Source organism: Alligator sinensis, unplaced genomic scaffold (genome assembly GCF_000455745.1).
Source record: "Alligator sinensis unplaced genomic scaffold, ASM45574v1 scaffold941_1, whole genome shotgun sequence".
NCBI classification, from domain to species: Eukaryota; Metazoa; Chordata; order Crocodylia; family Alligatoridae; genus Alligator; species Alligator sinensis.
In genome coordinates, this window is record NW_005842163.1 from 874,133 (window position 1) to 901,761 (window position 27,629).

General features: G+C 45.2%; 1 protein-coding gene across 2 annotated transcripts in view; it reads right to left on the minus strand.

Annotated features, from left to right (window-relative positions):
• The window catches only part of FYB2 (FYN binding protein 2), a 48,382-nt gene extending 20,753 nt beyond the window's left edge, over positions 1-27,629 (minus strand). For both annotated transcript variants that reach the window (XM_014520864.2, XM_006025731.3), the window contains exons 1-7: positions 27,481-27,629; positions 19,367-20,177; positions 17,577-17,777; positions 16,302-16,335; positions 5,018-5,106; positions 4,193-4,224; positions 1,555-1,586 (exon numbers count right to left, since the gene is read on the minus strand). In XM_014520864.2, the coding sequence (XP_014376350.1) occupies positions 1,555-1,586; positions 4,193-4,224; positions 5,018-5,106; positions 16,302-16,335; positions 17,577-17,777; positions 19,367-20,177; positions 27,481-27,489 (1,208 nt within the window). In that variant the 5' untranslated portion in view covers positions 27,490-27,629. The remainder of the gene's footprint in view (positions 1-1,554; positions 1,587-4,192; positions 4,225-5,017; positions 5,107-16,301; positions 16,336-17,576; positions 17,778-19,366; positions 20,178-27,480) is intronic.

A 27,629-nucleotide genomic window follows, 5' to 3' on the forward strand; every position in this document is an offset into this window, starting at 1 on the left:
GGGGGGGGGGGAGAAAGAATGGGCCTGGCCCTGGCCCCAAAGTGGTGGAGGCAAAGGTGGGGAGAGCAGGCCCTTTTGCCACCATCCTAGATTGGATGAGAAGTAGGGGTGGGGCCAGATGCAGGACTCCATCCCCATGCACCATGACTGCGGGGAGTGTACCACTGCTGCCCTGCCAGTGTTGGGCCCTGACAAAAGCCTGTAGGGAGAGGGAAGGAGGGAGGGAAGGGGGCAAGAGTGGGGAGGGGGGCATGGTGACAGCACCCTGCTGCTGCTGCCGGGCCCTGCTAACAGCTGGGAGGGAGGGGAGTGGGGAAGGGAGGCAGGTGGATGCGGGCCAGGTGGACCCAGAGCATGGGGAGGGGGGGGGGGGGGGCGGGAAAGGAGAGGAGGGAGAAGGGCCAAACCTGAAGCACACAGGCGAGGGCAGACATGAGCCTCTGTTCATATGCCCACCCCCTGGGTCTTTCTTGATGGGCAATTGGCTAGTATATCTTTATAATGAACAGAACCCAAGGTTGCCTTTTTCCTAACCACCCATCTACCTTAAAGCACAAACAAATGTCTAGATAGAGCCGGCTAGAACATTTTTTACTACGAGCTCTCACTGAAGCTGGAATATTCACAAAGGTTCTGGTAGACTTCAAGGGCTCTGCCATTTCTAGAAGACCCACATCAGGTCTTTGTTATGGCAGATTCAGAGACGAGTTTAGCAACATAGTAGTCCGAATCAGGCGGAGCAAACACTTGAATCTGATTTCCCACACAATCTCCTTCCTTCTCTCTGCCATTTCCTAAATTGTAAGGCATTAGGTTTAGTATTTTCCCCAAATAATCCACACCTTTTTCCCCCCAAAACCACTTGGGGAAATTTGGACTATGCATTATATGCAAAGAACAGGCTTTCCCATAGGTCCAGAAGGTGGGAGGGGAAGGGGGCAGAGCAGTGGTATCATCAATTGCCATGGCTCATGGAGCCACAGCAATTAAAATTGCCACTGCTCCCCACCCCAGACCTCTATTGCCAAATTTCTGGACCTCAGAAAGGCCCCCTCCCCACCTGCATGCCAGATAGGACAGGGATTGTTCCATAGTCAGGCCCACTTTATGGCCCCTAGCCCCCAAATACCCAGCCCTTATGTGCAGCCTCCCAGTCCCCCAAGACACCAGACCTCAGATACTTACCTGTGTTCTAAAGTAAAATATTTTTCTTTTTTGAGGCCTTTTCAAAATGGTGTGTGCATAATATTTGGGATGTGTTATATGAGAAAAAATAAGGTAATAGGAAAACTGACCACCACACACTTGAAAGTTCCCTTTCATTCCAAAGCAGAATGAAAATGAGTTTTAAAACCTTGCAAGTTGCCATCAAACTGCTTTATCATCTCCCATACAGTTCTAGTCACAGGTTTGTGAAATTTTACTCACTCGTTCTCAAATAGAAGGATCTGTCACTACTTTTTAGTTTAGTCACCCAGGCCCATTACAGAGCTAGAAAGGACATTTCCTTTAAGTGAGCAGAAGCTAAATGCAATTCAAACAAAATAAAATTACCTGGATCTGGTAAACAGGAAGCTTTTTGGCTTCTAGTGAAAAGAAGAAAAGCATTGGTCATTTTACCTCTTTTGACAAGCCACGTGGCAAACAATATATCTAGGATTTAAAAATTGTTTTCTATGTGTGTGACATGAATCTAGGTTTGGATAAGAATTTTAGGATTTATAAAGGCAACACATTTATGCTTTTCCTAAAGTAAAGGATTTGGGGGAGAGAGGGAATGGATGGAAGAGTATAACTGTCTAAGCAGTTCAATAATGTCTTGCAAAAATGCAATAAAAGGCTAGAAGTCAACTGAACAACTCATGGAAGTAAAGCTAAGCAGGTGAAGGGCTACCACGACTGGGGCTCAAACGTCTCAACATTAAATTTTGTTTCACGGCTGCTTTTACATAAACTTAGTTTTTCCAAACACCCCCCCCCACTCTTTTAGTACTGTCTGTAGATAAACCTACTTGTAAATTGATCATATTTCCTTAATCTGATGATTTGCAATTCAGCAGTTTTAATTCAGAACTAAGACTCATTGGTTGTCTATACACATGCTGGTTTGCATTCTCATTATAATGCTCCAGTGTGGCCTCCCTGTCATGTGTATAAGCCCCTGCACATTTAAAAATGGCCACTGGGGCACTTTATCTGAACCTTGTTTGATGAGGTTCAGATAAACTGTCCCACAGCCATTTTTAACTGTGCAGGGGCTTAATACATGCGACAGTAAGGTGTTTTTATTACAGCAGCTCCTGGGAACTGCTCTTATTAAAACACCCAACCCCCCCCCCACAACCTCAAGCATGTATATAGGAAGCCATTAAGATTTAAAAAAAAAAAAAAAAATGGTTTCACATGTGAAAGTGTTTGCTTCTTGTATTCTCTAATGTACCACAATCCAAATTTCCTCCCCACCATACCCCACCTGCACCTGATTTCCTTTAATCCTTACCTGAACCAGAAGTCAATCAACAACCTTTATCATCTGGCACCCGTTGACTTGTTTTCCTCCACACATGCATGAACCTCTGGTTAGGTATATTACCTCGCAAAGAAACTAGAGTTTTGCTAGAGGGTTGCAAGCATCAGCCTATCTTTGACAGATGTTCAGACCATTTTTTCTGGCACCTCCTTCAAAGGATTAACAAACCCCCCACACCACACTCTCATATACACTGAAGACTTATTTGTTATGCAGCCAGATTTAGAACGTATCAGAATTTCCATGTATAATCAGAATAGCAAAGCTGGGATTCTCAAAGGCAGCTAAGGGAATTACATATCCATCTCCCATGGAACGCACGGACCCAATTCCTGTTCTCCTCTTTTGAAATCTTCATCTAAGCCTCCAGAGCATTTACATTTCAAACATACAGCAGAATCTCTCATCCATGAAGGGTTCAGTCAATACGCATCTTATTTACTCAAAAGAGAAGACAACCCTGATTATATGACAACCCCCCAATAATTAGATTCTATTATTGGAAAATTTTTAAGTTGGCTATAATTTTCCAGGTATAGAATCCAATTATTGGAGGTTTGCCTTGAATGTGTTTTCCTCTCACTGCTGTAGTACGGAAAATAAATCTTGGGGTTCAGGGAGCCCCTTTGCCCTCTGCTTCCTATCCCCCCCCCCCCCCCCCACACCCACACACACACACACATCTTCCCCCAGCAGCCCCTTCCCTCTCTCCTTACTGTCAAGACCCTTCTCTCCCTGAGCAAATGGAAGTCAGGAGTAAAGTTAAAAAAAAATTAACCTTAAAATTAAACATGGCTGCAGCAATTTGCATATAGTACCCATAGACTTAGCTCATCTAGAATTGATGCATGCTATGTTTTTTGGAAACTGCTGCAAGTTTTAGCACAGTTGCTTCATAAGGAAGGATCCATGTGCTAATTAGCTCCCACTCATGACTGGAACTGGGTGTTCTTGTCACAAGTCCTGGGATGCTCCAAAATATTTTGTACAGATGAAGCAAAGGGCAACCTGGCCTGGCTTCACCTCATAAAGGGCAGAGAGACAGTAATCATATGGGACAGGCTGAGAGAGGGGGCAACAAAGGGATTCTGGATGAACTGGTTGGGGCCCTGTTTGGTGATGTTTGCCAGGCATTGAAGGCTGGTGAAGAAACACAAATCATTGGAAATGGGAAAGAAAGCAAGCCACAGCTCAGCTGTAGGAGTGAAGAAGTTGTCAAAATGTTTGCAGTGTAGTGACTCACCATGACTTTAAAAAGCCAGTGGTGAGGGAGACTGCGCTTAGTGCGCACTGCCATATGTCTTTTTCAGATGGCCTACACAAACCGAACCTTGTAGTTGGTTCCCATCAGCATTTTGCCCATTGTGAACCAAATGTTTTATAGTTATGCTCAGGGTTACTTGCATTTAATCAATCAATCTCACAGTTGGGTTCCATTGCTGAGCACATGCCACTTTTGGCAGCAGTGTAATGATAGACAAAGTATTTAATGAGGTTTACTTGTACGTGATGAGGCACTTTTCCCCTTCATGCCAATTGGGGTAGGAAGGTAGGAAAATTCATCTTGTATTTGAGTAATATGGCATTTCCAAAGCATTAAATAAGAGTTAAACATGAAATCTTGGAAGGTTTATCTGTTATTTTGGGTTAGAGTAGACTTACCTTGTCATTTTCTTTGGCTTCTGTTGTAGGTGCTAGAATAAAGAATTGTTAACAATTATTGCTTTTGACACATTCAGAACATATCTCTGTCTTAAAGGCCTTGAACTAAAGGCTGCAAAACCAGCTGTGACTAAATGTAACGGGTCTATTTAATTTAGGACCTAGGCTACCTAGGGACAGACTCTTCAAAAGGCCAGTTGCTCCTCTTAGGCTTACAATATCAACACCTACCACCCCGAGCGCTCTCAGGCCTTAAGCTGTCCCACTCACAGCCCTGAGAAAGTAGGTAGTATTATGTTCAGGTACAATGGGGAAGAATTAGCTGGAAGTGAATGGGGCAGGGGGGTGAAGATGCACATAAGAGAAAGCTTGCTGAATAGGAACCAAAACTGAAAGAGTGGTCAAAGAGGAATGGTGGCTGGCTACTGTGCCGATACAAGGCACAGGGGAAAGATGCATGTATGGGAAAGGAAACACCACAGAAGAGGTTGAGGACCACGTTAACTTCACCTCTTTTCACCTGGGCATTACCACAGGGTAGGATTAATGCAAGCTTTTCCCAATGCACTTCACCCCACCATAATCCTCCAACTCCATTGCTTTCAGATTTGCCCTCCAGCCTGCATTTTGCTTGTCGTGGCAAAGCAGCTGGGCAGCAACGCGGGAATATTCATCTTTGGTCACGAATATGGCGAGCAGGTGACAAAGAGCAGTTCCAACATGAAACTAAGCCTCTAACAGTTAAGTAACTGTTCCGTTTTAAAAAGTGAATCCCATATACTATGCATATATTACTTGGCTTAAGAGACTCCCAATTAGCAATACCTTGAGTGGTACATGAGCTCATTTCAGTTCCACACGGCTTCAGGTAGGATATGGTGTCTTCGTAATCATGCGATTCCTCAACGGCAGTGCTAAGGAAATGATCGGGGGTAGGAAAAGGATAGGTTTTGAAAAATCTCGCAAAATATTTAATCTTGAAATAGATGACCCTGAAGCAGCCACTGATAGCCTGCTTGAAGTGAACTGTAACTGAGAACTTTTACTGTCATCAAGAGGTCTCAGCATTTGTCCTAAACCCACATTAACCCCCCGAGCCAGAGCCCTGCACAATCTTACTACAGAGCATTAGTCTTTAAGGAAGTAGCTATCCACCTACCCCACATCTCCTCTTCCTGCTTCTGGGGTCAGTTTGAACTTAAGCACAGTGGGAGCCCAAATGCCAAGCTTGGCGAAATACAGTTTTTATTCAATGGTAGGATCTGGATTTATGTTTATTTATTTATGTTTTTATTCAAACACCAAAAAAACCTTGGACAAAACCAGAAAGGCTTTAATTTGGAAATGCTGCTATCTTGCCTCATGGAATTTGTAGCTCACATACTTTGAGTTCGCCTCTGTGTCTATGAGGCTGGGCTCACTGATTTGTAAAGTTTTCCTACGATTCACTATGGTCTCTCCTTTCAGGAAGAGAAAGCCATGCATAGTGGGATTGCCTCGCTCTGGTGCATTATAGAAGGGGTAGCTTCACTCTCTTGTGTCCACTGTTGCTCTGGGAGTTCACTGGCTGGGTTACAACTTCCATAAATCACTATAGGAGCAAGTCAAAATATTTGTAATCCCTTCCCCAGTGTGGAGAAAAAGAAATCACTGAAAATTTGCAGAGATTTTTGGAGAGGAAAAAAACAAAACTCCAAGCAACATATTTTCTTTCAAAAATAGTTTTGAGAAAATTTCTAACCGGTACCAACTAGATGGCAGAAGCCATTAGAGCAGTGTTTCTCAACCAGGATGTAGTGGTCCCTCAGGGTGCCACAAGATCCTTTTAAAGGTGCTGAGCTACTGGCACTGTTACATGTGCAAACATCTTGGCAAGAGAAACCCAGAGGTTTCAAAGAGGAATGCACAGGGTCACAAACACTTTGGCCTGTCATGGTCTTTCTCAGTTCTTGGTAACAGAAGTGTTTCTCTATTATGTTTCCACGCACACAAAATGAACGAAAGCCAAGAGCTGGCATTTTCTAAGAGGTGTCTCAAGTCTAGCGAGGTTGAGAACCACTACACTAGAGGGACATTCAGCCTTACACCTGGCACACAGTAACCACATCTCCTTTCCTGACCACAAGTCACAGAAGCAAATGAATCATTGACACTTCATACCACTTGTCCATTGTCAAGGCACACTAGGCCTTTCTGCGAGTTCAGGGAAATCCCTTGTGCATTGATGGGAAGAGTCTTTAGCACAGATCTCTCTGTTTTCACTTGCACACGTCCTTAAAGCATGAGTAATTTGTTTGGGTTGCTACAAACTGAAAGGTTCAAGGGTGTGGCACAGCCGTTGTTGGAGGTTTCAGCAACTCACCTGAACTTGACTGTAAGCACCGAACAATAGATATTTAGTGTTTGATAAACACAAAATATGTTGAAGTGAGATTCCAGCTAGTCTCAACTGATTCACACTGCATGGGGCGATTTGAAAAATTGCACTTGGGAGCATATGAAATTATCTAGCAAGGTTTTGCATTTGGTACCTTTGAAGTACACGGTGCAGATGGTTGGGTACATTTCCCTATTGAGGTGGCCCAGTGCAGCTTGCGTTTAATGCTCACTGGATCACATGGATAAGCAATACTGGGAAAGTTTCTGCATCAGTGGGATCAGGGGCCCAGTGGGGTCAGGGGTCTCAGAGCCTTGTTCCTTCCAAGAGATCCACACATCATCTGGCTTTTTTTCTTCTGTATCTCCTCTCTTGGCTGCCCATTGGGCCAGCTTCAAGAGGATGGAGTAATGCTTCAATTGTTGCCTAATAGTTAGAGGCACGCAATCCTTCTTCCTCTGGCCAGTTTCCCATACAGGGCATAGCTCTACTAAGCATGCTCCACGGGCTAGTCTGGACAATGCCAAATTGCAAACTATGCACAAGTGCTCAGAACTGCAGTTATGTCGCTGCACTTAGGTGCAAAAAGCATAAGTGAGATATGGCCCCAAGAATGACCATATAGTGCAAGTCTGCCCCCAAAGAATTGAATGACAAGAAACTCAATACCTAAGGGACACATTAAGAGAGGGTTTAGATGGCTTGCAACTAATGACATCCTTCACCTCTAAGTTATCATGATCAGGAGTGCAGATAGATTTCAGAGGCAGGGGAAAAATCTGCCACCCTATTGTACGAGGTCTCTAGAGATCATGATATTGACCCTTCCATAGTCCCTTATCCCTCGATAGATAGTTTCATAGTTGGTAGGGTCGGAAGGGACCCGAGCAGATCTAGTCCGACCCCCTGCCCTGGGCAGGAAAGGAGGCTGGGGTCAAATGACCCCAGCTAGGTGGCTGTCTAGCCTTCTTTGGAAGATCCCCAGAGTAGAAGCAAGCACCACTTCCCTTGGAAGTTGGTTCCAGCTCCTAGCTGCCCTCCTGATGTCTAGCCTGAATCTACTCTCTGTCAACTTATGGCCGTTGTTCCTTGTTACCCCCGGTAGTGCTCAGGGGAACAGGGACTCTCCCATTGCCTGCTGGTCCCCTTGGCAAGTTTTTAGGCGGCCACCAGATCCCTTCTCAGCCTTCTCTTGTGGAGGCTGAACAGGTTCAGGTCCCGTAGCCTCCTCTCATAGGGCCTGCCCTGCTGCCCCCTGATCATGCAGGTGGCCCTCCTCTGGACCCTCTCCATGCTGTCCACATCCCTCCTGAAGCGCGGCGCCCAGAACTGGACACAGTACTGCAACTGCGACCTGACCAATGTTGCATAGAGGGGGAGGATCACCTCCTGGGACCTGCTCGTGATGCATCTGTGGATGCATGACAAGGTGTGGTTGGCCTTCCTGCCCACATCCCCACACTGTCGGCCCATGTTCATTTTGGCATCAATAATGACTCCAAGATCCTTTTCTGCCTCTGCACTGATGAGAAGGGAGTTCCCCCGCCTGTAGGTATGCTGCTGGTTCTTCCTCCCCAGGTGCAGCACCTTGCATTTGTCCATATTGAAACCCATCCTATTCTCATCTGCCCACCCCTGTAACCTGTCGAGATTTAGTTGTAGCCTGTCCTTCTCTTCTAGCGTACTCACTTCTCCTAACATCTTAGTATGCTCTGAACTGTGGTGAAGCCATGAAAGGAGAACGCATCAATGTAGCAGGAAATCTCCAATCCTTTAAAGCCTTGTGCAAAAGCTCTTTACACCCCCTCCATCCAGGTTAGCACAGGGAGAAGCAAGAGAGGATGGCTATGGGATCCCTCATTACACAGATCAGCAGCAACATAAAGGGGCCAAAGACCTTATTCCAGCTGGGCTGGATTCAACCCTGTGCAGGGCCTGTGTGCTTGCCTTGTGCTCTACAAATTACAGGGCTGGGGTGACAGTAGACTTCCACCCGCCTTTCAGGCGTTTCTAGCTGTACAAAGTCCAACTCAGTGGCCTTTTAAGTTGGGATTAATCTCACCCAATATATACCAAACATGCAGTTAATATTGCTGTTAACATGTTTAACAAATGACGCACTGTAAAAACTACCACACTTCACTATAAAAACATCACATTAAAGTTACTTCAAGATAACATGTTACAGCAACGATTAGCAATTAGGCCAGCTTCATTTCAATACGCAACAGCTATATGTTACCAGAGTACAATAGGGCAAGTGAAAAAGCAGTCTCTTCAAGCTTGGCTTCTACGCAGAGCCTGGGTTAATTTATAAACTGGTTTGGAACATGTTGAGCACTTATTGTAAAAGGACAGAAAACTACAATTATGTCCATTACCAGCACAGATGGGAAGTTACCCCAACTAGTGCAAAATCTTTTTATTTTAGCCATCTCCTTCCCACTTATCCATCCATGCATATTTATTTCAATGGGGTTCTTGTTTATCAAAGGTTTCCATGCAAAGCAAAATAAGTATTAGGATGGATGTGGGTCTATTCTGTTCACACAAGAATTGAACATCTTTTGAACAGTTCCAAGCTTCCACTACAGAAGCAGAATAATCACAACAGATTGTTTGCTATTAGTTGATAAAAGCGCATGATAAACAATGACAAAACTAAATCACCGATTGGTTTGTCAGCTAAAGTGTATTTGCATAAGATCCCTGAATAATTACAAAAATACAACCCGTGCTACAGCAATGGAGGTGCAGAAATAATCAGAATTCATGTTCCAACAATTTGGACATGTCCTAACTTTTGCAGTCTTGTCTCTTCCTGCCATGCTCCATCCACGCTCCACATCCCACTCTCTCACTCTTTTTGTCTGGGAGGAATCAAGACCTTGTCTACATGCCAAAAGAGCCCCAATTTAGTCATTGGCATTGTTGCTTTAGTGCTGAAACATGGAAGCCAGAATATACTTTGAATGCATGCATCATAAACAAGCTGAAGGTCACATCAGCTTGTGGTCACATTGGTGGTGGATGGATCATACTCGACTTGGGGGGAGGTGGGTAGTGGAGTCCCCCAGGGCTCGGTCCTGGGGCCTGCGCTGTTCAATTTCTTCATCAGCGATCTTGATGTTGGGGTGGAAAGCAACCTGTTTAAATTCACTGATGACACCAAAATTTGGGGGGAGGTGAGCACGCTAGCAGGGAGAGAGAGATTGCAGAAGGATCTGGATAGGTTACAGGGGTGGGCAAACAGGAACAGGATGTGTTTCAATACGGACAAGTGCAGGGTGCTGCACTTGGGTAGTAGGAACCAGCAGCACACTTATACGATGGGGAACTCCCTACTTGAGAGCACGGAGGCGGAAAGGGATCTTGGTGTCATTATTGACTCCAAGATGAACATGGGCCGACAATGCGAGGTCATGGTTGGCAGGGCTAACCGGACCTTGTCGTGCATCCACAGGTGCATCTCGAGTAGAGCCAGGGAGGTGATCCTCCCCCTCTATGCGACGCTGGTCAGGCCGCAGCTGGAGTATTGTGTCCAGTTCTGTGCGCCCCATTTCAGGAGGGATGTGGACAACATGGAGAGGGTCCAGAGGAGGGCCACCCGCATGATCCGGGGACAACAGGGCAGACCCTACAGTGAGAGACTGCGGGACCTGAACCTATTCAGCCTCCATAAGAGAAGGCTGAGGGGGAACCTGGTGACCGTCTATAAACTCACTAGGGGGAACCAGAAGGGTTTGGGGGAGACGCTGTTTCCCCTAGCCCCCGCTGGCATAACAAGGAGTAATGGGCACAAGTTGATAGAGAGGAGGTACAGATTGGACATCCAAAGAAACTACTTCACAGTTAGGGCGGCTAGGAGCTGGAACCAACTTCCAAGGGAGGTGGGGCTGGCCCCTACCCTGGGGATCTTTAAGAAGAGGCTGGATACTTACCTGGCTGGGGTCATTTGAGTCCCGTTTTTGTTTTTAGGGTGGTTTTTTTTTGGGTTGTTCTCCCGCCCTGGCGGGGGGTCGGGCTAGAAGATCTATTAGGTCCCTTCCGACCCTGAAACTATGAAACCATCACTGAAGGGTCATCTCCAGTGCACCCACACTAACAGCTAAATAAGGGCCATTAATGAAGGGTACACCAGACCTTTAATCCTCTTGTTTTTCCTCCCACCTCTTGCAAGTCATCTCATTATTTACTGAATTGGACCTTTGTGTGCCCAGGTCCCAGTTGAAAGATGGGCTTGTTATACCACATCACCTGCCTACCTAGTTTAGACCACTAACAAATCCTGCTGTAAAGCTGGGTTGAGCATAAACAAAGGTACAAGAGGAGAGAAAAGTGGTGGGTGAGAGGCAGGTGCAGCCCAAATCTGTGCTTGCTTTATAAACAAGAGGGACCAAAATCCTCTTCGGTTGACACTGCAAAACAAGGCCCCCAGCACCTGTGCATCATGCTACTCCTTTGTTTCAGCAACACTTCTCAAAACATTTCACTTCCAACACGTCAGGCTGAAGAAGGTAGGAAACGAGGAGCATCGCACACAGCGTGTGGGTGGCGAGCGGTGAATAACCTGCTTAGAAACAGCTCAGAAAGTGTGTAGCGGAGCGTTTGCTGCAGGCGAAATGAAGGAGCACCAGCAAGAACCAGCTAGATGTCCAGCCTTTCAGTACTGTTTATCAAGCCTAGAAAAAAGGAGAGAGACGAGGGAGGGCTCCTGGCCCAGAGGCAACATTTACAGCTTGCTTTTTGTCAAGGTTAATTCCCACACTATGAAACCAAGTCTCTCAGGTTCAAATCTCTCTCATCACCACCTCATGACAGTCTACAGATTGGCATTTTGTAGCTTCCTTCTGCTTTTTTTTTTTTTTTTAAGTTTAAGCTTCTGGGGAACTGAATAAGATCTGGATGTCTGCTTTTGCACTAGTACCTTGCCTAGGGAAAGGGTAGATGAATATCAAACCATTCAAAAGAGGCATGTCTACAGACTGTAGCATAGTGTACATACTACCCAGGAGATAGCTTTAAAAAAAGAAAACCAAAAAACCTAGCTCTTGTGCTAGGAAACAGACCATAGCTATAGGAGGATACAGCACCGCAGTGCATAATATAATTTGCCATGTCAAGAAGCAAGGTGAAATTATCCCCACATGGAGCTCTGTGTGGCTGCTGCAAGACTGGCCTGTTTGGGATGTGCACGTCTGCCATGAACCAAACTAGATTCATCAACTCAGCTCCCATTGGCAATGAGTAACACCTGCTCAGAGGCCCTCTGGACTGAATTCAAATAGACAAAGAGACCTAGCTCCCTTCAGCTATACAAGGTAGCTTAGGCTCAAGTAGCAATTATAGAGAAAAAGTCATTTAGTGACTGACTCGCACATTCCAGCAAGCACTTGCTTTAGAAGGATTATTTCTAGGCATTTTAAATACAGGAACTTAAATATATAGGAATATAGGAGTAGAAGGGACCAGGGCCGGCTCATCCATGCATGCAAAAATTGCGGCTGCAAGGGGCCCTGCAACCAAGGGGCCCCATGCAGCCAACGTCCTCCCCAGCAGGGAGGTGAAAGCTGCAGTTTTAAACTCTGCACCCATTTTCAGCATCAAGTTTAAATCTGTGGCTTTCACATTTGCTCCCCTGGCAGCTGAAAGACCCCTCCTCCAATGGGGGTGGGGGGTGGGGAAAGAGCACGGCTGGGGTCTTGTCTGAAGAGCCCCACCATGCCTGTGGGCCAGGTGGTGCTGAGCCAGGCTGGGAGAGCCCTGCTTTACCTGCTCCCCACCAGGACCAGCCCAACCTAGCCCAGCCCTCTGCATCTGCAGAGCTGCTTGGGATGGCTGAGCAGCAGCTCCCTGCACGCAAGTGTAAAGGGAGGTGGAGGGGAGTGAGACTGAGCTGCTGGGGAGGGGAGGGGCACAGTCTTTGTAATATCTTTTATTAGACCAACTAAATAGTTAGAAACATTTTTCTTAGCAAGCTTTTGGCCTTAAAAGCCCTTGGTCAGGCTGGGGAAGCACCTGCAGTTGGTGTGCGCTCTTCCTGGATAGAATGAATAGTAAAGAGGCTGGGGTCCAGTAGGAAGGGCAGTCAGTGAAGACGTGAATTGAGGAGTCAGTGGGTGAGAGCCAGGCTGCGAGTAGGGGCGGGGGGAATGAATGTAGCAGGGAAAAGTCAAGAGGTCCCTAGAGAGCCAGACATCAGGCGATTTATAGTGTCATAAATCCAATGTCTACATTTAGTCCAGGGATGTACGTAGTAGCCGTGTCTTTGAGAGTTGTGCTGAGCTGCTCTTTGGTATGTAGACCAGGTAAAATTCCTCCCTTGGAGGTGTCAGATGGCAGGCGGGGGTAAAACAAAAAAAAACCTCTCTTGTTCTGAAATAGTTTAAAATCCAAAAATTGGCTAGAATTCTGCATCTTCCATGTTTCAGGGATGTACTTGGTAGCCGTGTTGGTCCGAGACTAGAAGAAATACAAAAATGTAGAACTCTCGGTTCCAAAATTATACTTTTTATTAGGCCAACTGGGAAAAATCACAGGAAAAAGCTGGACCCAGAAGGACAGCTTTCCATTAGGGCTGTGCAAAATTTCACCACGTATTTCGTTTCGAAACTGCTTCAATGCGTTTCAAGCTCAAAACAGTGAAATAGAAATGAAACAAAAGGCTTCAAAACAACTTTGAAATGGAATAAAGGTACTTGAAATGCTTTGAGTTTCAAAGCCAGGCTTACCTGGCTTCAGTGGCGGCAGCCTCCTTTCATCCAGCGCGCAGATCTGGGGGCCCGCACCAGCAGGAGGGCTGCAGGGCTGAGCCCGACTCCTCCCGGGAATGCAAGCTCCCAGATCTGCACACCAGATGAGAGGAGATTCAGGCTGCCACTGCTGCCCAGGACAGCAATCTTCTCCAGTGCTGGGTGCAGCCCATGCCCAGTGCCAGTCCCAGGTGGGAGAGGCAGCCTCCTCTCATCTGGGGCACAGATCCGGGGGCTCACACCCAGATGAGAAGAGGCTACCGCTGTCAGCAAGTGTCAGGAGTTTTGCTATGAAGAGTTTGAGGTGCTTTTTCCTAGAAACCTCTGCACCTATTTCCTTGAAACTTGTCAGACCTCATGCCCACAGAAGGGGATAACATCCCTGCAATTTTTCATCCAAATCAGGTAAGAAACGACAATGTTTTAGGCTTAATTAGGTAATCATGAAAATGCCTATGGATGAAATGTCAAAACAGTTTTGACGAAACGAAACGGGGACAGTGCTTCAAAATGACAAAACGAAACCCTGTACCTTCAAAACGGTGAAACGGACATCAAAATGAAACGATAGCGTTTCTCACAGCCCTACTTTTCATCTCCAGCTCCCTCTGTGCAAAAATGAAGCTCATTTCCTACCTATAGGGACTTCTTACCATCTATACTTTTTTTTCAGAGCCTAATGAAGGGCCTTTGAGCCCAAAAGCTTGTAGAAAAGGACAATTTTCTTGTGATTTCCCAGTTGGTCTAAAAAAAAGGGATCATTTTGGAACCAAGAGTTCTAGATTTTTGTATTTCTTCTACGTTTAGTCCATGATTTTTTGTATCCAGGAGGTTGATGAAGTGAAGTTCATAGGCTCGTCTGTGAAAAGTGCTTTGCAAATTCCCTTTGAGGATTAATACTGAGAGATTGGAGAGAGTGGTTTTCTTGTGAGACGTGTGTCCCCACATGTAACTGGATCTTCTGGTCTTTAAATAGATGTTCAGTGTGTGTTCATTCTGGTGAGCCATTGTTGTTTGGTCTCTCCTATGCATTTTCCATCAGGGCATTTGGTGCACTGAATGAGATATATAGAACATTTCTGGAAGTGCAGGTGCAAGATCCAGGAACAGTGATGGCTCTGTTGTGGGGTGTAGTAATTGTGGGGGTGATGAAGATATGTTGGCAGGTTTTGCATTTCTTTTCATGGCATGGCCTGGATCCATTTGGTGGGTTTTGGGCCATAGGAAGTTTGCTTCTGATGATGAGGTTAGCAAGATTCAGTGCTTATTTAAAAGGCTAGGATGGGTGAATCTGGGAAGATCTCTTTAAGAACTGGGTCTCCTTCTAGTATGGGTTGCAATTGTTTGAGGTTCGAGGGACGGGTGATATGTCATAACCAGCGGTGTGCGATTTGTGAGGGTTTTTGCTCTGCACTGCAGCAATTCTTCACGTGGTATCTGGGTGGCTCTTTCAAATGTGCATCCGTCTCTCTGGAGGTTGTGCAGAAGCCTTTTTAAAATTTGTGAGGTAGCAATCCCAGGTGTTCTCCTCAGTGCAAATATAGTGGGATTCGAGGTTTTGGCTGTGTATTACAGGTTTCCTGGTATGTTTAGGGTGATTGCTGGTTCTGTGCAGATATATGTGTTGGTCTGCAGGTTTCTTGTATAACGTGATCTATATTTGACCATTCTGGATGCTGATCGCCATGTCTACAAAGGTGATGTTAGTGCTGGAGTACTCAAGAGATAGTTGGATGGAGGGATGAGGATGGCTGAATTTCTGATGGAACTCAATCGGAGATTGCAGGTTTTCAGTCCAAATGATGAAGATGTCGATATATCTTAAGTATAGCAATGGTTTGATGGTGCAGTCTTTGAGGAATTCTTCTTCCACGTGGCTCATAAAAAGGTTGGCATACTGTGTGGGGCCATTTTGGTGGAGGAAGTGTTGGTTATTAAAAGTAAAATTGTTGTGTGCAAGGATGAAAAATATCATGTCAGTAATATCTTTGGGTCTGTAGTCAGTTGTCATCTTGCTCTTGTAGGTAGGTAAGGAAGGCTTGGATGTAAGGCAGCGGGATGTTGGTATATAAGCTGGTAACATCCATGGTGGCTAGGAGGGTGTTGCTGGGAAGGTGGTCTATGTTTTTAAGTTTTCGTAGAAAGTTTGTAGTGTCTTGGACAAAACTCGCTCTTTTGGTAACAAGTGGTTTAAGGATCGATTCCACAAAACCCACCGATTCTCTCACCCGCTGACTTCTCAATTTATATTTTCACTGCCTGGCTTGCATGCAGCCCGGCCTCTGGCTTCTTTAATATTCATGCCATCCAGGAACAGCACACACTAACTGCAGATGCTCTCTCAGCCTGATCAAGAGTTTTTAAACCTGAAAGCTTGCTAGAAAAGTGTTTCCAACTATTATTTTGGTCTAACAAAAGATATCAAAGAATCTCATCTGCCATGTGTATGAGTACATTTGGGTGTACTGGGGGTGGGGAACAGGGAGAAGTGGTGGGCATACGTTCCCCAACCCGGCAGAGTCCCCCCCAGCCTCCTCTGCCAACCCAGGTCTCATGGGGGGGGGGGGAGGGGGCGGCCCGCTGGGTCGGCCAGGGCCCCAGTACACCTTAATCTGCCTCTGCACTTGCCACCTCCCCCCAGTTGCTGATGCCTTCTTTGCAAAGCTATGGCTTGCAGGGGGCCCAAAAAAGATGTGGGCCTCTTAGATTGAGTCTAGTCCTTTGCATTTGTAGGCTATAAAAGCAATAAGCCACAATACCCAGAACAATCATACAAGGGAGACAAGGGCACCGTCACTGCACCCTGTTGTAAAGCAGCAATATATTGCTTGCATGCATACTCCATCTTTGGACCATATAAAGGGGATTAGAGCTTTTTTGGTATCTATTTCTCATTTGGTATGCAAGTACCTTACTGTAACCAATAAAATAAAATTTAAGAAATAAAATCAGGCTTCTTGGATCTATTTCACATACTTACTTTTCAGGAGTCATGTATTCTTCTTCCACAGCAGCTGCAAACAAAACACAAGTGCATGCTTGGTACTTCTGTGCTAGAAAACAGTTTCGCTCCTACCACAGTGAATGTTGGACTTGAGTCAAACAGTTTAGTGGGATAAATAGGACAAGTGGCTCACTGCTCACTGGAACCGAGTACCATAGTAAGGTTCAAAAAGGCAGGATATTTAGATGCAGATTTCAGGGACCAACTTTATCTGTACACACCTTCCTTTGTGCCATAAGTTCAGGCAACACTGCTAGGTGATGCAGGAGATTAATATTAGAACAGCATTAAAGTTTATTATTATTATTGTTCAGGGAAACATCCACAGACATTTTCTCTACCACCTCTTATGTCACATTAAAAGCACTTGGCAGTCCGAACCCAGAATACAAAGGAGCTTTGCGTCTCATAAATATCCTGTTAACCAACATTAAGAATGAAAGGCCCATAGAGCTCATCATATCGAAACCGACATTTTGCCAGTCCTTTCTAAGAAATGCGGCTGTCGTCAAATGCGATAAGAACGGAGCAAAAATACTGGGAATAATTAAGACTATCTATAAAATTATAATGGTTTTGCAACTTAAATCAGTAAACCAAAAAGATATTCCCATGTAATGCCAGCGAGTTGTGTACAATGAGAAATAGAAACTTTGCTTTTTGAGGTGTAACCTTATGATTGTTTTAAGATAAATGGAAATTAATGCATCGTTTTCCACTGATCTTATTGCGTATGTTCACAATCCTAGGTGCATAAATGTATTTCATACTGAGAGAGTGCTAAAGTTCAGTTAGCATAAGGAACTAGCCTGAACTTGTTTCGCAGCTGACTGTAGCTGCTGACAATGCCTAGAATCAGTTGGTGCCAACAATGCTGGAAGGAAAATGGAGTTTGTCCTGAAGGTATGTCAAATATTCAAACTATTTGTGTTCCAAATCTGACGGGGAAGAAACTAAACAAAAAATAAATAAATCCAATGTTCAGTGAAAAATTTGGGGATTTTTGGTTTGTTTTCTTTAAAGGAATTTCCCCTCTGTTTTAAAGCCCCAAACCAAAGATATTAAAAAAAAAAATAAATAAATAAATAAAACTTATGATTTAATATTGATACTTTTGTATTAATAATAATAAAAAACAGCCTGCACATGAAGTAGCTCCATTCCAATGAAACTGCATTATCTGCAGGTTCAAGGATTTCTGTACAGAAGTTTTCACTCTATTCTACCAGAGTTTAAAAAAGATTCTCCTACCAGTTTTGCCGCTTCTTTCGAGCGGTGATGCTGAATGCTGGAAGCTACAGAGATTGACTTTTGGGGGTCTCTGTGGTTTCTCTGGAGGGGGACCAAGAGATTCAACAGAAGGAAGGGGCTTAATTTTGGGAAGCTTGTTATCGGTAACATCAAGCTGCTTTTCGGGGGCGGAGTGATGGTGGAAATGTTCCGATGCCGTTTCTGAAAGAATCACAAGCACAAATTTAGTTATTCATTCATTTCAAGCAAAAATCCAAAGCAGGTTTATATTAGCCAGAAACACATTTCCAACCATCAGTGTCACGATCTCCTTCCCAGTTAAAAATTCCTTTTATACAGAGGCTATTTTAACATGCTACAAGACTGACAGGTCATTAGATAAAGCACCCTTCGCTGTCTCTTGTTTCATCAGGTTTTTATCAAATTGGTTCAGTTTGGGCCCCAGCAATCTTGACAGCCACATTTTCTTGATTTATTATCAAATCCTGGGCTAATTTTCTGAACCAATACATTTTTAATCTGCTAAAAACATAGCTGTGTTGCTCTCTCAAATATGCATTCAAGAAAGGTAATGAGGGAGCTTTCCAGGGTAAACAAAGATTTAATCTTTTCAATATTCTGGCACTGAATCTAAAGTTGCCCAAATTAACTTGCTACCTAATATCTGTAGGGTTCCCATAGCAAGGACAAACACTCGAAGTAGGGAGCATCTACACGAAATCTTTACTGTGGAGTAATCTTTACTGTGGACTAATTAGCTCCGCTGTAGATGTTGGCGTCTACAAGTGCAGGGCTATTAGGCTGGAGTAAACTAAAACTCTGCAGCAGGGTAGTACTTGTAAATACAAGTAGTAAATACAAGTACTACCCTGCTGCAAAGTTTTTTTTACACCGCAGCAGCACACATGTAGACGCTAACCCAGCTGGCTGGGGCACGAAGGTGCTTCAGTGCAGGGGCTGCATATCAGGAAGCTCCATGCTAGAGCATCTTCGTGCCCTTGCCAGCCCCTCCACAGCACAGCGAGCCAGGTCAAAGCAGACCTGGGCTGGCAGGCTGACCCCCTAATCCCCCTGCCAGTCAGGGCTGCTCCAACCTGGCTCAGTGTGCTGCAGTCCCAGGTGCATGTTCAAATGGTGTGCCCAGGAGCAATAGCCTCCGGTGCAATGAGTACCAGGTTATTGCATGTGTAGATTCACCTGGAGAGAACACGCATTTGCTTTGGACCTGAACTTTCTCCAAATTGTATAGGACGTATACAGGATCAGGATATTCTCACTGGACTCCACTGCAGTTATAGAAAACAAAGCCCTTCATTTTTGCTGGGCATGTGAAATATGAACAAGGCATAAGAATCACCTTTGTACACTACTGGGAGGTAAGCAGCAACAGCCAAATTGATTCTAATAAATAAATTAATTAATTAAAATCACACATTTTCTCCCTCAGTCTACTCCCAGGATTTGACCCAACTTGCTACCACTTCAGTTGGAGAGAACATAATTTGCCAACTTCTCATTTTCTCTCTATGCCCAGATTATCACTTTTGAGCATCCCTAAAATCTCAGTGCTGGGCACCTGGATATTAATTGGCAACTTCAAAACATCACCAGGAAAGATACTGCTCAGGATGCTTCCTCTTCTGTTCTACGGTCCTTATTTGCATGGCCAAACTGACCCCAACCTCTGGCTTTTTTGTGGATCTGAGTTAGAGTGCAGATGATCAATCTTCAAAACACCCTGGGAGGGAGAGAGACCCGTTGCTGGGATCTTCTATATAGGATGTGCTTACCTTTAGAGTAAGGAAGGGTCTCACTTGAATCTTGCTGGTTATAAAATGGCTGGCAAAGTCCAGTGACACCAGTGGTTTTGGAAGGGGCTGGTTCAGTGCCTTTGTATCTTCTGGCTGGGAGTGGCGGGGATGGCGCATGGGGAAGTGCAGAAACTCCGCTGTGTGAAGCAGTGTTCTTTTGGGTAGAAAAATCCTGGGTTTGTTCATTGCCCGCAGTTCTCATTTTGCTACTCTCTGCTGCAGTGGCAGTATTTGTAGCCCTCGGCTGTGCACTAGAGCATGTCCCATTTGCACGGTGTCGCGGGGGGACCATCGCACACTTCCTATCATTCTGAGACGCAGCACTTTCCCAGATCTGCCGAGCATGCTGGAAGGAATTTTTTATTGACGCATCCTCTGAATTTGCATTAACAGTTCCTTGCTGATAAACACACGAGTTTGGACAGGGTTTCCATGGAACTTCCTTAGGAAGGGCATTGCCACCAACAGCTACCTGTAGGACTTTATCCTTTGGATCTTCATCCTTCCCACTCAGATGCAAATTGCTGAACTTGGCTCGAGGCATTGCCAAAGGCTTGGAGTGTGTTAGCTCCGAGTTGCGTACAGTGTAACAAAACTGCTCCTCCTTTTGTTTGCATGCCAATCTCTCTTCCTTGCTTGGGATTTTGGGGCCGGATACATGCTTACCATCACTGCAAGATGGGTGTAAAAAATCTGCGGGAGGCCTCTTGGCTGGTTGTAACAGAGTATTTGAAAAATTGGAGTTGTTTTGAAATTTGGCTCGAAGTGCTTTGAAGTCATTAACGCCTTCCTGAAGGAGGAGAAGCAAAGACTATTAGTATCCAATGGGTTCAAAATGTATTTGTAGGGAAATAGAATCATAAAGAAGTAGGGCTGGAAAGGACCTCAGGAAGTCATCTAATCCAACCTCCACCCAATGCCAGATCATCCCTGTTGAAACCATCTCATCCAGTGTTTGCTAACCTTGCAAAAACATCCAATCATGGATACTCCACACTTGAGTTAGTCTGTTCCAGTATCCAACTGTTCTTGCAATTAGGAAGTCCTTCCTAAAATCCAACCTCTCATGCTACTATTTAAGACCATCATTTCTTACTCTTTCCTCAAAACCACAATGAAAGGTCTATCATCAAATCCCTTCTAATGACTCATAATGTCTTTGCATGCTTATTTTAGAAAAGAAAAAGATTATAACCCTACAGCAAGTGAACAAGCATTGCATGACTTGCTAGAAATATGCAAATGCTATAGCATAAAAACAATATTGTGTCATGCATTTACATTTTATTTGAGATGGACAACTTCAGCATGAGCCCCTCACCCACTTAAGCACAACCTCCAAAGGGTTAAACAAAAACCTGAATAAGCAGATGTTAGAAAATCATTGGTAACACTCATTCCACAGTCCCACAAGCTACTGACCATGCAAGTACTCCATTAAAGACAGTGGAAGGAAGACGTATTTAGGATCATAGGAAGGTGGGGCTGGAAGGGACCTCACATGGTCATCTAGTCCAGCCCCCTGCTAAAAGCAGGATCATCCTTGATTAAAACTATCCCAACCAAGTGTCTGTCTAATCTGCTTTTGAAAGTTTCCAGTGATGGAAATTCCACAACTTCACTAGGCAGCTCGTCTCAAAAACTGACCACACTCATAGTAAAGAAAAACAACAAAAACTCATGGAGTCATAGAAAATTAGGGCTGGAAGGAACCTTCGGAGGTCATCTAGTCTAGTGTTTCTCAACCTGTGGGTCATGGCCCAAAAATGTGTCATAAGGATATTTGAAAGGTTCAAGAACAATCACAGAAAACTGTGGCAAAGCACGAGTTTCCCTTTCGGGCTGGCAGCATTCCAGACTGCAAGAGGCTGGGGGATGCAGGGGATGCCATATGCATGTGCATACATGCATGTGGCAGCCAGGCAGGATGGAGAGCAGGTCCTGCAGTTCCCAGCAGGTAAATCTATGGGACAAGGGGGACAGAGATAACACAGAGTGTGGGGCATGTCCCTCCCCAGATTTGTGCAGAAATGGGGCTGCAGCCTGGCCAGACCAGCATGGGCAGGAGCCACCTCCTTGGCCCGGTGAGTAGGTCCCAGTGTGGAGCACCAAAACTAGTTGCCAGGAGCTGGGCCGTGGTGGTAGTGTAGCTCGGTGCGCAAGCAGTTAGCTGGTGGTGGGAGGAAACGTGGGCAGCGTGGACCCCCTCCTGTCCATTACCTCTCAGGTTGCTGGTGGTTCAGCTGGCATGGGGTTCACGGCAGCAGCAGCAATTAATCTCACTGTCCCACTCCACCCTCCTGCCTTGGGACCCACCTGCTTGGCAATGAAGGAAGGTCTTTCCTGTGCTGATCTGGCCAGGCTGCAGGCCCATGTCCATACAAGTCTGGAGAGGCACATACCCCACCCTGCCCAACCCCTCACATCTATCCCCAGCCCTACACACTGGGGGGCTGGGACTGGCCATTGATGTTTACAAATGGGTCCCAGTACAAACAAGGTTGAGAACCACTGATCTAGTCCAATCCCCTGCTCAAAGCAGGACCATCCCTAACTATATCATCCCAGCCAAGGCTTTGCCTCGCTGGGTCTTAAATACCTCCAAGGATGGAGATTACACCACCTCTCTGGGTAACCTGTTGCAATACTTTGCTATGCTCCCAATTTTTCCTAGTGTCTAACCTAAACTTCCATTGCTGCAACTTGAGACCACTGCTCCTCGCGTCTCACGGACTGCTCTTCAGCAGCCTACACCCAACCTTGAACAAACCCTTCTGCTTGGCCGTTCAAAACATAGCCCCCTGAGCCACAGCCTCTCCTCCTAATCTCCAACCTAAATTCCCCCTGCTGCAGCTTGAGCCCATTGCTCCTAGTCCTCTCCCCTACAACCACAGAGAAAAGCCCATCTCCACCCTCTCTGCAACTGCCCATCTGGTATCTGACAACTGTTACCAAATCCCCCCTCAGCTTTCTTCTCCAGGGTAAATAACCCCAATTCTTTCAGCCATTTCTCATAAGTCTTGTGCCCCAGACCCCTGATCATTTTTGTTATCCTGTGCTGGATTCTTTTCAAAAACTGCCCATGTCCTTCTTGAAACATGGGACCCAGAACTGGAACACAGTACTCCAAGTAAGGCCTTACCTGTGCTAAAAGAATCACTTGTCTTGATTTGCAAGTGACAGTCCTGTTAATACAACCCAGTCTGCTGTTGGCTTTTTTCCCCCCTATGTTTTGCTAAACCAAGAGCACACTGTTGGCTCATATTCTGCTTATGAACCATCGTAACCCCTGGGTCCTCCTCGGCAGTGCTGCAACCTAGCCAGCCATTCCCCAGTTTGTATTTGTGCATATCATTATTCTATCCCCAGTGCAGGACTTTGCACTTGTCCTTGTCAAATCTCATAGACTGGAGAAATGGTCTATAATCAACCCAGGTCATTCTGGATCCTAGCCCTGCCCTCCAGAGTGTCTGCAATTCCATCCAACCTGGTGTCACCTGCAAATTTGCTAAGCATGCACTCAGTCCCATCATCCAAATCATTAACGAAGATGTTGAACAACACCAGGCCCAGGGCAGACCTCACTTGATATTTCCTCCCCCGACTAGACACTGAAACATTTAGGGCTACTCATTGAATACAATGATCCAACCAGTTACGTGTCCACCTGCCTTTGTCTAGTCTCTATTTCCTTAACTTGTTAATGAAGATGATATGGGAGATTATCATAGGACAGTACTGAGATCAGGAGTTATGCAAGAGTGCAAGTCACTGCTGATCATGAAGGAAGTGGAGAAGTTGTAAGAACGGCAACTTAGCAAACCCCTTAAATGAGCCACTAGCAGACTAGTGGCTTACAAGGGAGGAATAGTGAATAGGGCACTACAAGAACCAGAAGTTTCTTCAGGTCAAGGAAAGTTTCATCCACATATAGCTGTAAGGATATGTGTGCGTGTCAAGGTGGCTGAATGGGGTTCAGGGAAACAGTGAAGGAATGTCCTTAGCTCATGTGGATTGTCATAGCTCAGCTGAAGTCCATGCAGTTATGATACTTTATGCCAATGAAGGATCTGCCCCAAGAGGAAAGAGAGCATGAGTGAATTTGCACTTGTTCCAAGATGGACAATTTTGTAATCTCCAAAAGCAGGGCACAGAGAAGTACTTTTTCTTTGTAAACTAGCAGTAGGAGCAGCTGTGCCTTGCTCTCAGCATGTGAGAAACAGTTCTCTCTACCTACAGGCAGCCTAGCATCACCTAATCCACACCCCAGTGACACGATGAGAAGCAGTTGTATATCTGTATCCTACTGAAGGGCTATAAATGAAAGGTGCTTAAAAAAAAAAAAAATGCGGAAACAAAAGTGATTTATGTCCATCTATCCATACCCTGTCATATATTCCTTGAACATCAGACTCACACCCCTGTTATTCGTTCAGCAGAGAGGAACCAAAACAACAGCTAAACATAGACTCCATTAAAGAAAAAGTATGTTATCTTGGTAGATGATAAGATCATCTGTAATTCTTCAAGAAGAAGAACAAATGTAACAAGAGAAACCAATTACTTTTCCTTCATTGGCCCGAAGCACATGGTTAGGGTTTTTATTAAAAGCTAATCAGTAAAACTGGACTTCTCAAGTGGGCAAAGTTTGGTGAATTTGTTTTCGTTCTGTTTTTAAGATTTGCCTCATTTCTTCCCAGGTGTCTTGGTGTCCCATGCTGAAAAATAAGGAGACCACCGTACTTATCAGCAATGCCGTGCTTTGAATCCTGAAGAGAACTAGAACACGCCTGAAATAAAATTTGTGAGCTACGCAAGTCCTTGAACTGCTCTATAAAACTTTTTATAAATGCCATGATTACATTAGGTGCGCTACTTTAGCCGTTTTGTTCAGCACAGCGAACAGCGAGACTTCATGAGAGGCTGCCTAATGAGGAAATTGGAAAAAATTATCTAGGACAGAACTTTGTTATTCGTAAAAAAAAAAAAAAAAGCTAAGGCCCTTAGCACTAAGGCAGAGCAGATGAATAGCGCACTGAGGGTTTATTGCATTTAATTGCACAATTTATTAAACACTGACAATTTCTCTTGAATAACCTCTTTCACTAACTTTATTACTTTCACACAGCAGTGTATGATGTAAAGAACCAACCCCTGAAGGAGAAGTTTGAATTGCTCCAATAATATTTCATTGGAGAGGTCGGTAGCATGATGCAGTATAAGAAGCCAGGCTAGATGGTCTTAATATGGTCTAATCTAATATAGGGAATGGAGGTTGTTCAGAAAGGTAAAGAAAACTGACTCAGCCTCCTCCCTCCCAGCCATCCTAAATCACCCTGGCTACTCCAGACAGAAGACCGGGCAAACTCCAGTGCCGTTGTTTCTGCTGCATGGGCATTCAGCCACTGCCTAATGTAGTACATAGTAGCTAAAGGAACTGATACTGTTTACGGCTCCTTGCTGCATTTCAGGTGTTTCCTGTAATACCCAGTTTCTTACCGATACCATTTGAGGTATGCAGCTATGGAGAGGAAAAGCATTTGCTTCTTTAAATGCTTTCAGCATGTTAAGCAAGACTTTCCTCCTTAACAAGCCTACACACATCATCCATCTGATGGCAGGTGGGATGGCAAGAGTTAATAGCTCTGTATGGTGGCTCTTTCCTCCTTTCCCCCACCAGCCTCCTTTAATTAAAATGGATCCAAATACAAGTCTCCCTCTTTTCCTCAGGTTGTTATTCCCCTTCCCTTGAAATGGCAGCTATAAGCACTTTGTTTAATTAATTGAAAGGTTATCTAGTTGCACTGTTACTTCTGTAAGTGTCTATGTCCTTTGCTGAAAGGCGGCTTTCTCATGTTGCAGGCAAGACATCTAGGAACAAGGAGGACTCTTGAAGTGTAAATGGCTATTAAAATCTTCTGACATCCCTCTCCTTGCTACAGCCATAGGCCATTTTCTTCCCTTCATTTAGAAAAGGAGCACACCCATGTCATTAACCCAAGTAAGAGTCAAAGAGCTGAACCCTTCTATAATTTTGTATACCCCCCCAAAAATGTACTTGCTGGGGCTACAAAGAGGGATCAAATCTGGCCAGGTTTATTCATGAGAACACATTCAAAAAGAGATGAGCTCTTTTCCTGGTTATAAATGAATATAAGCATGCCTGAGCAGGCCCAATGCTCCTTAGAGCAAGGGACTTTTTATGTCAGACATGCTCAGATCTAGGGAGAATGAGACAGCAAGGCTCAGTGCAGAATTCACCTCCAGCACACCCTCATGAAGGAAGTACGAGAGACTTGGAAATAACTTATGGCATGTACCCAAGGTAGCAAACAAAGCAGGCAGCGTGGGAGGCAAGGAACACGTGGTGGTTTCAACAATCCTCCATCAAAGTGTGTGCTGTGAAGATCAGCGTGGCATCCTCAGGGCTCCCTGGGAATCAAGCATTCAGGTAGCTAGGAGGCTTCACGTCCAAGCACAAAAGATGGGACTACCCGCCATAGACACAGTGGCTGCATTTCCCCATTCAAGTGTGCACTCCACAGAGAAGTATAAGGAGTATCAGTGCATCCAAAAGCCTGACTCCAGAAGACGCAAGACAGGAGATTGGTTACATGAGCAACCTTAAAAGAAGGAGCAGCAAGACAACTACCCCTGAGCTCCCCAGGGATACTGGGAGCAAGGAGGGGGACTAGAAATAGTGAAGCTTGGCAGGATTCAGAGTTTGCTGCTGTCAGCAGAGGAGAGGGACAGGACTCATTTCAGGACCAAGAGCACGTCAAGCCTCAGACAGATCAGAGTGAAGTCAAGGGTCATTACTGACAGCTTTAGTCTGTATGTGAGAGGTCACTCACATGCAAATGGACCTTTAGGCTATCCTCAGTGTCCAGCATGGTACAGACTTAAGTACTTCTAGAGCCTCTCAGTACATTCCTCAGTAACAACACCCATCAGTGCCTATAACACTATAAAGCCAACCCCTTTAGATCACACAAAAGGTTTCAAAACCAGGGTAAGCAGCAGCTAGCTATACATACAGCCAGTGAAGCAATGGAAGAGAGTTCACTTAATAAGTTATATAAAAGGGACTGCTGGAATCTTGCAACAAGTATGATTCACAGCGAGCTGCTTGCCCAGGCATAGCTGTAATGCACTTTGCTAGCAACTACACAAAACCACAGGGAAGAAAAAAAAAATGAAGAGAAGGAGACACTTCATTCCCTCGGGAGGAATCTACCAGTGCTCGAGTCAGGAAAGAGTGAAAAGCTCCCCCTGTCCTGCCCTCTGCAAATACACTAATAGTTTTAAATTCCCCTTTGTTTCACTTTTAAGGAAGGCGCTGGTGGACTAAGATAAGGGTCTCTGCAAGAGGAAGACAGCCAGACTTTGAGGGCTGCTAATGCACAAAACCTGATCCCAATTCAAGTGAGCTATGATACACTTACAAAAAAACCAAAACAAAAAAACCCCTAATGGTCCAAAAGCAAGTAGCTTTAGGAGACAATATGAGAAAAAGGATTATGCTTCCACTCTGCTCAAGTTATTGGTTTGATCCATTCTTTATCTAGACGTAACAAGGAAGTTCCTCTTGTTAAATGTTTAATCACTCCTGCACTCTGACCATACCCGCTGCACTCAACACAACCAGCTGGAAGCTTGCCATGCGCACCCTGAAGCTCCTTATTGACAGTGGAGCAGCCCAGGAGATATCATCTACTAATTAACTGACTGGCTTTCCCACATATATCCACCTATGCTTTTGAGTCAATTGAAAGGAGCAGCTCAGCAGACCCCTATCAGAGCTAGCCAGGTGGATAGGGACTGTTCGCAAAGAAGACAAACCCCACAGACTCGGCCAGGTCACTGAACTGCATCCCCATGCCTGAAGGAGCAGAAAGAGGCACCCCAACTACCCCAGCAGAGAGCAGACATGGCACCCCAGATAGCCTTCCAAGTTACAGTCCCCTCCACACCTCTTTGCAGAGATAATAACATGGACCCTACAAGTCAAACACTAAACACAGGGTGAAGGGAATAATCACTGTCAGGAGCCCCACAAAGGCAAAAGGCAGCACCAGTATTACAATAATTACCACTTCCATGTCTTCCCTGCCAGCAGATACCAATCTGAAGGGTTCAGCCTTGCAGCATATTTTACTGTCACTGTCTGCAGCCAGAGCGTACAGAGAAACACCTCCTCTCCCCTACAGCTTTCAGCACTGGTCCGGGAGGAGGGGAAGGC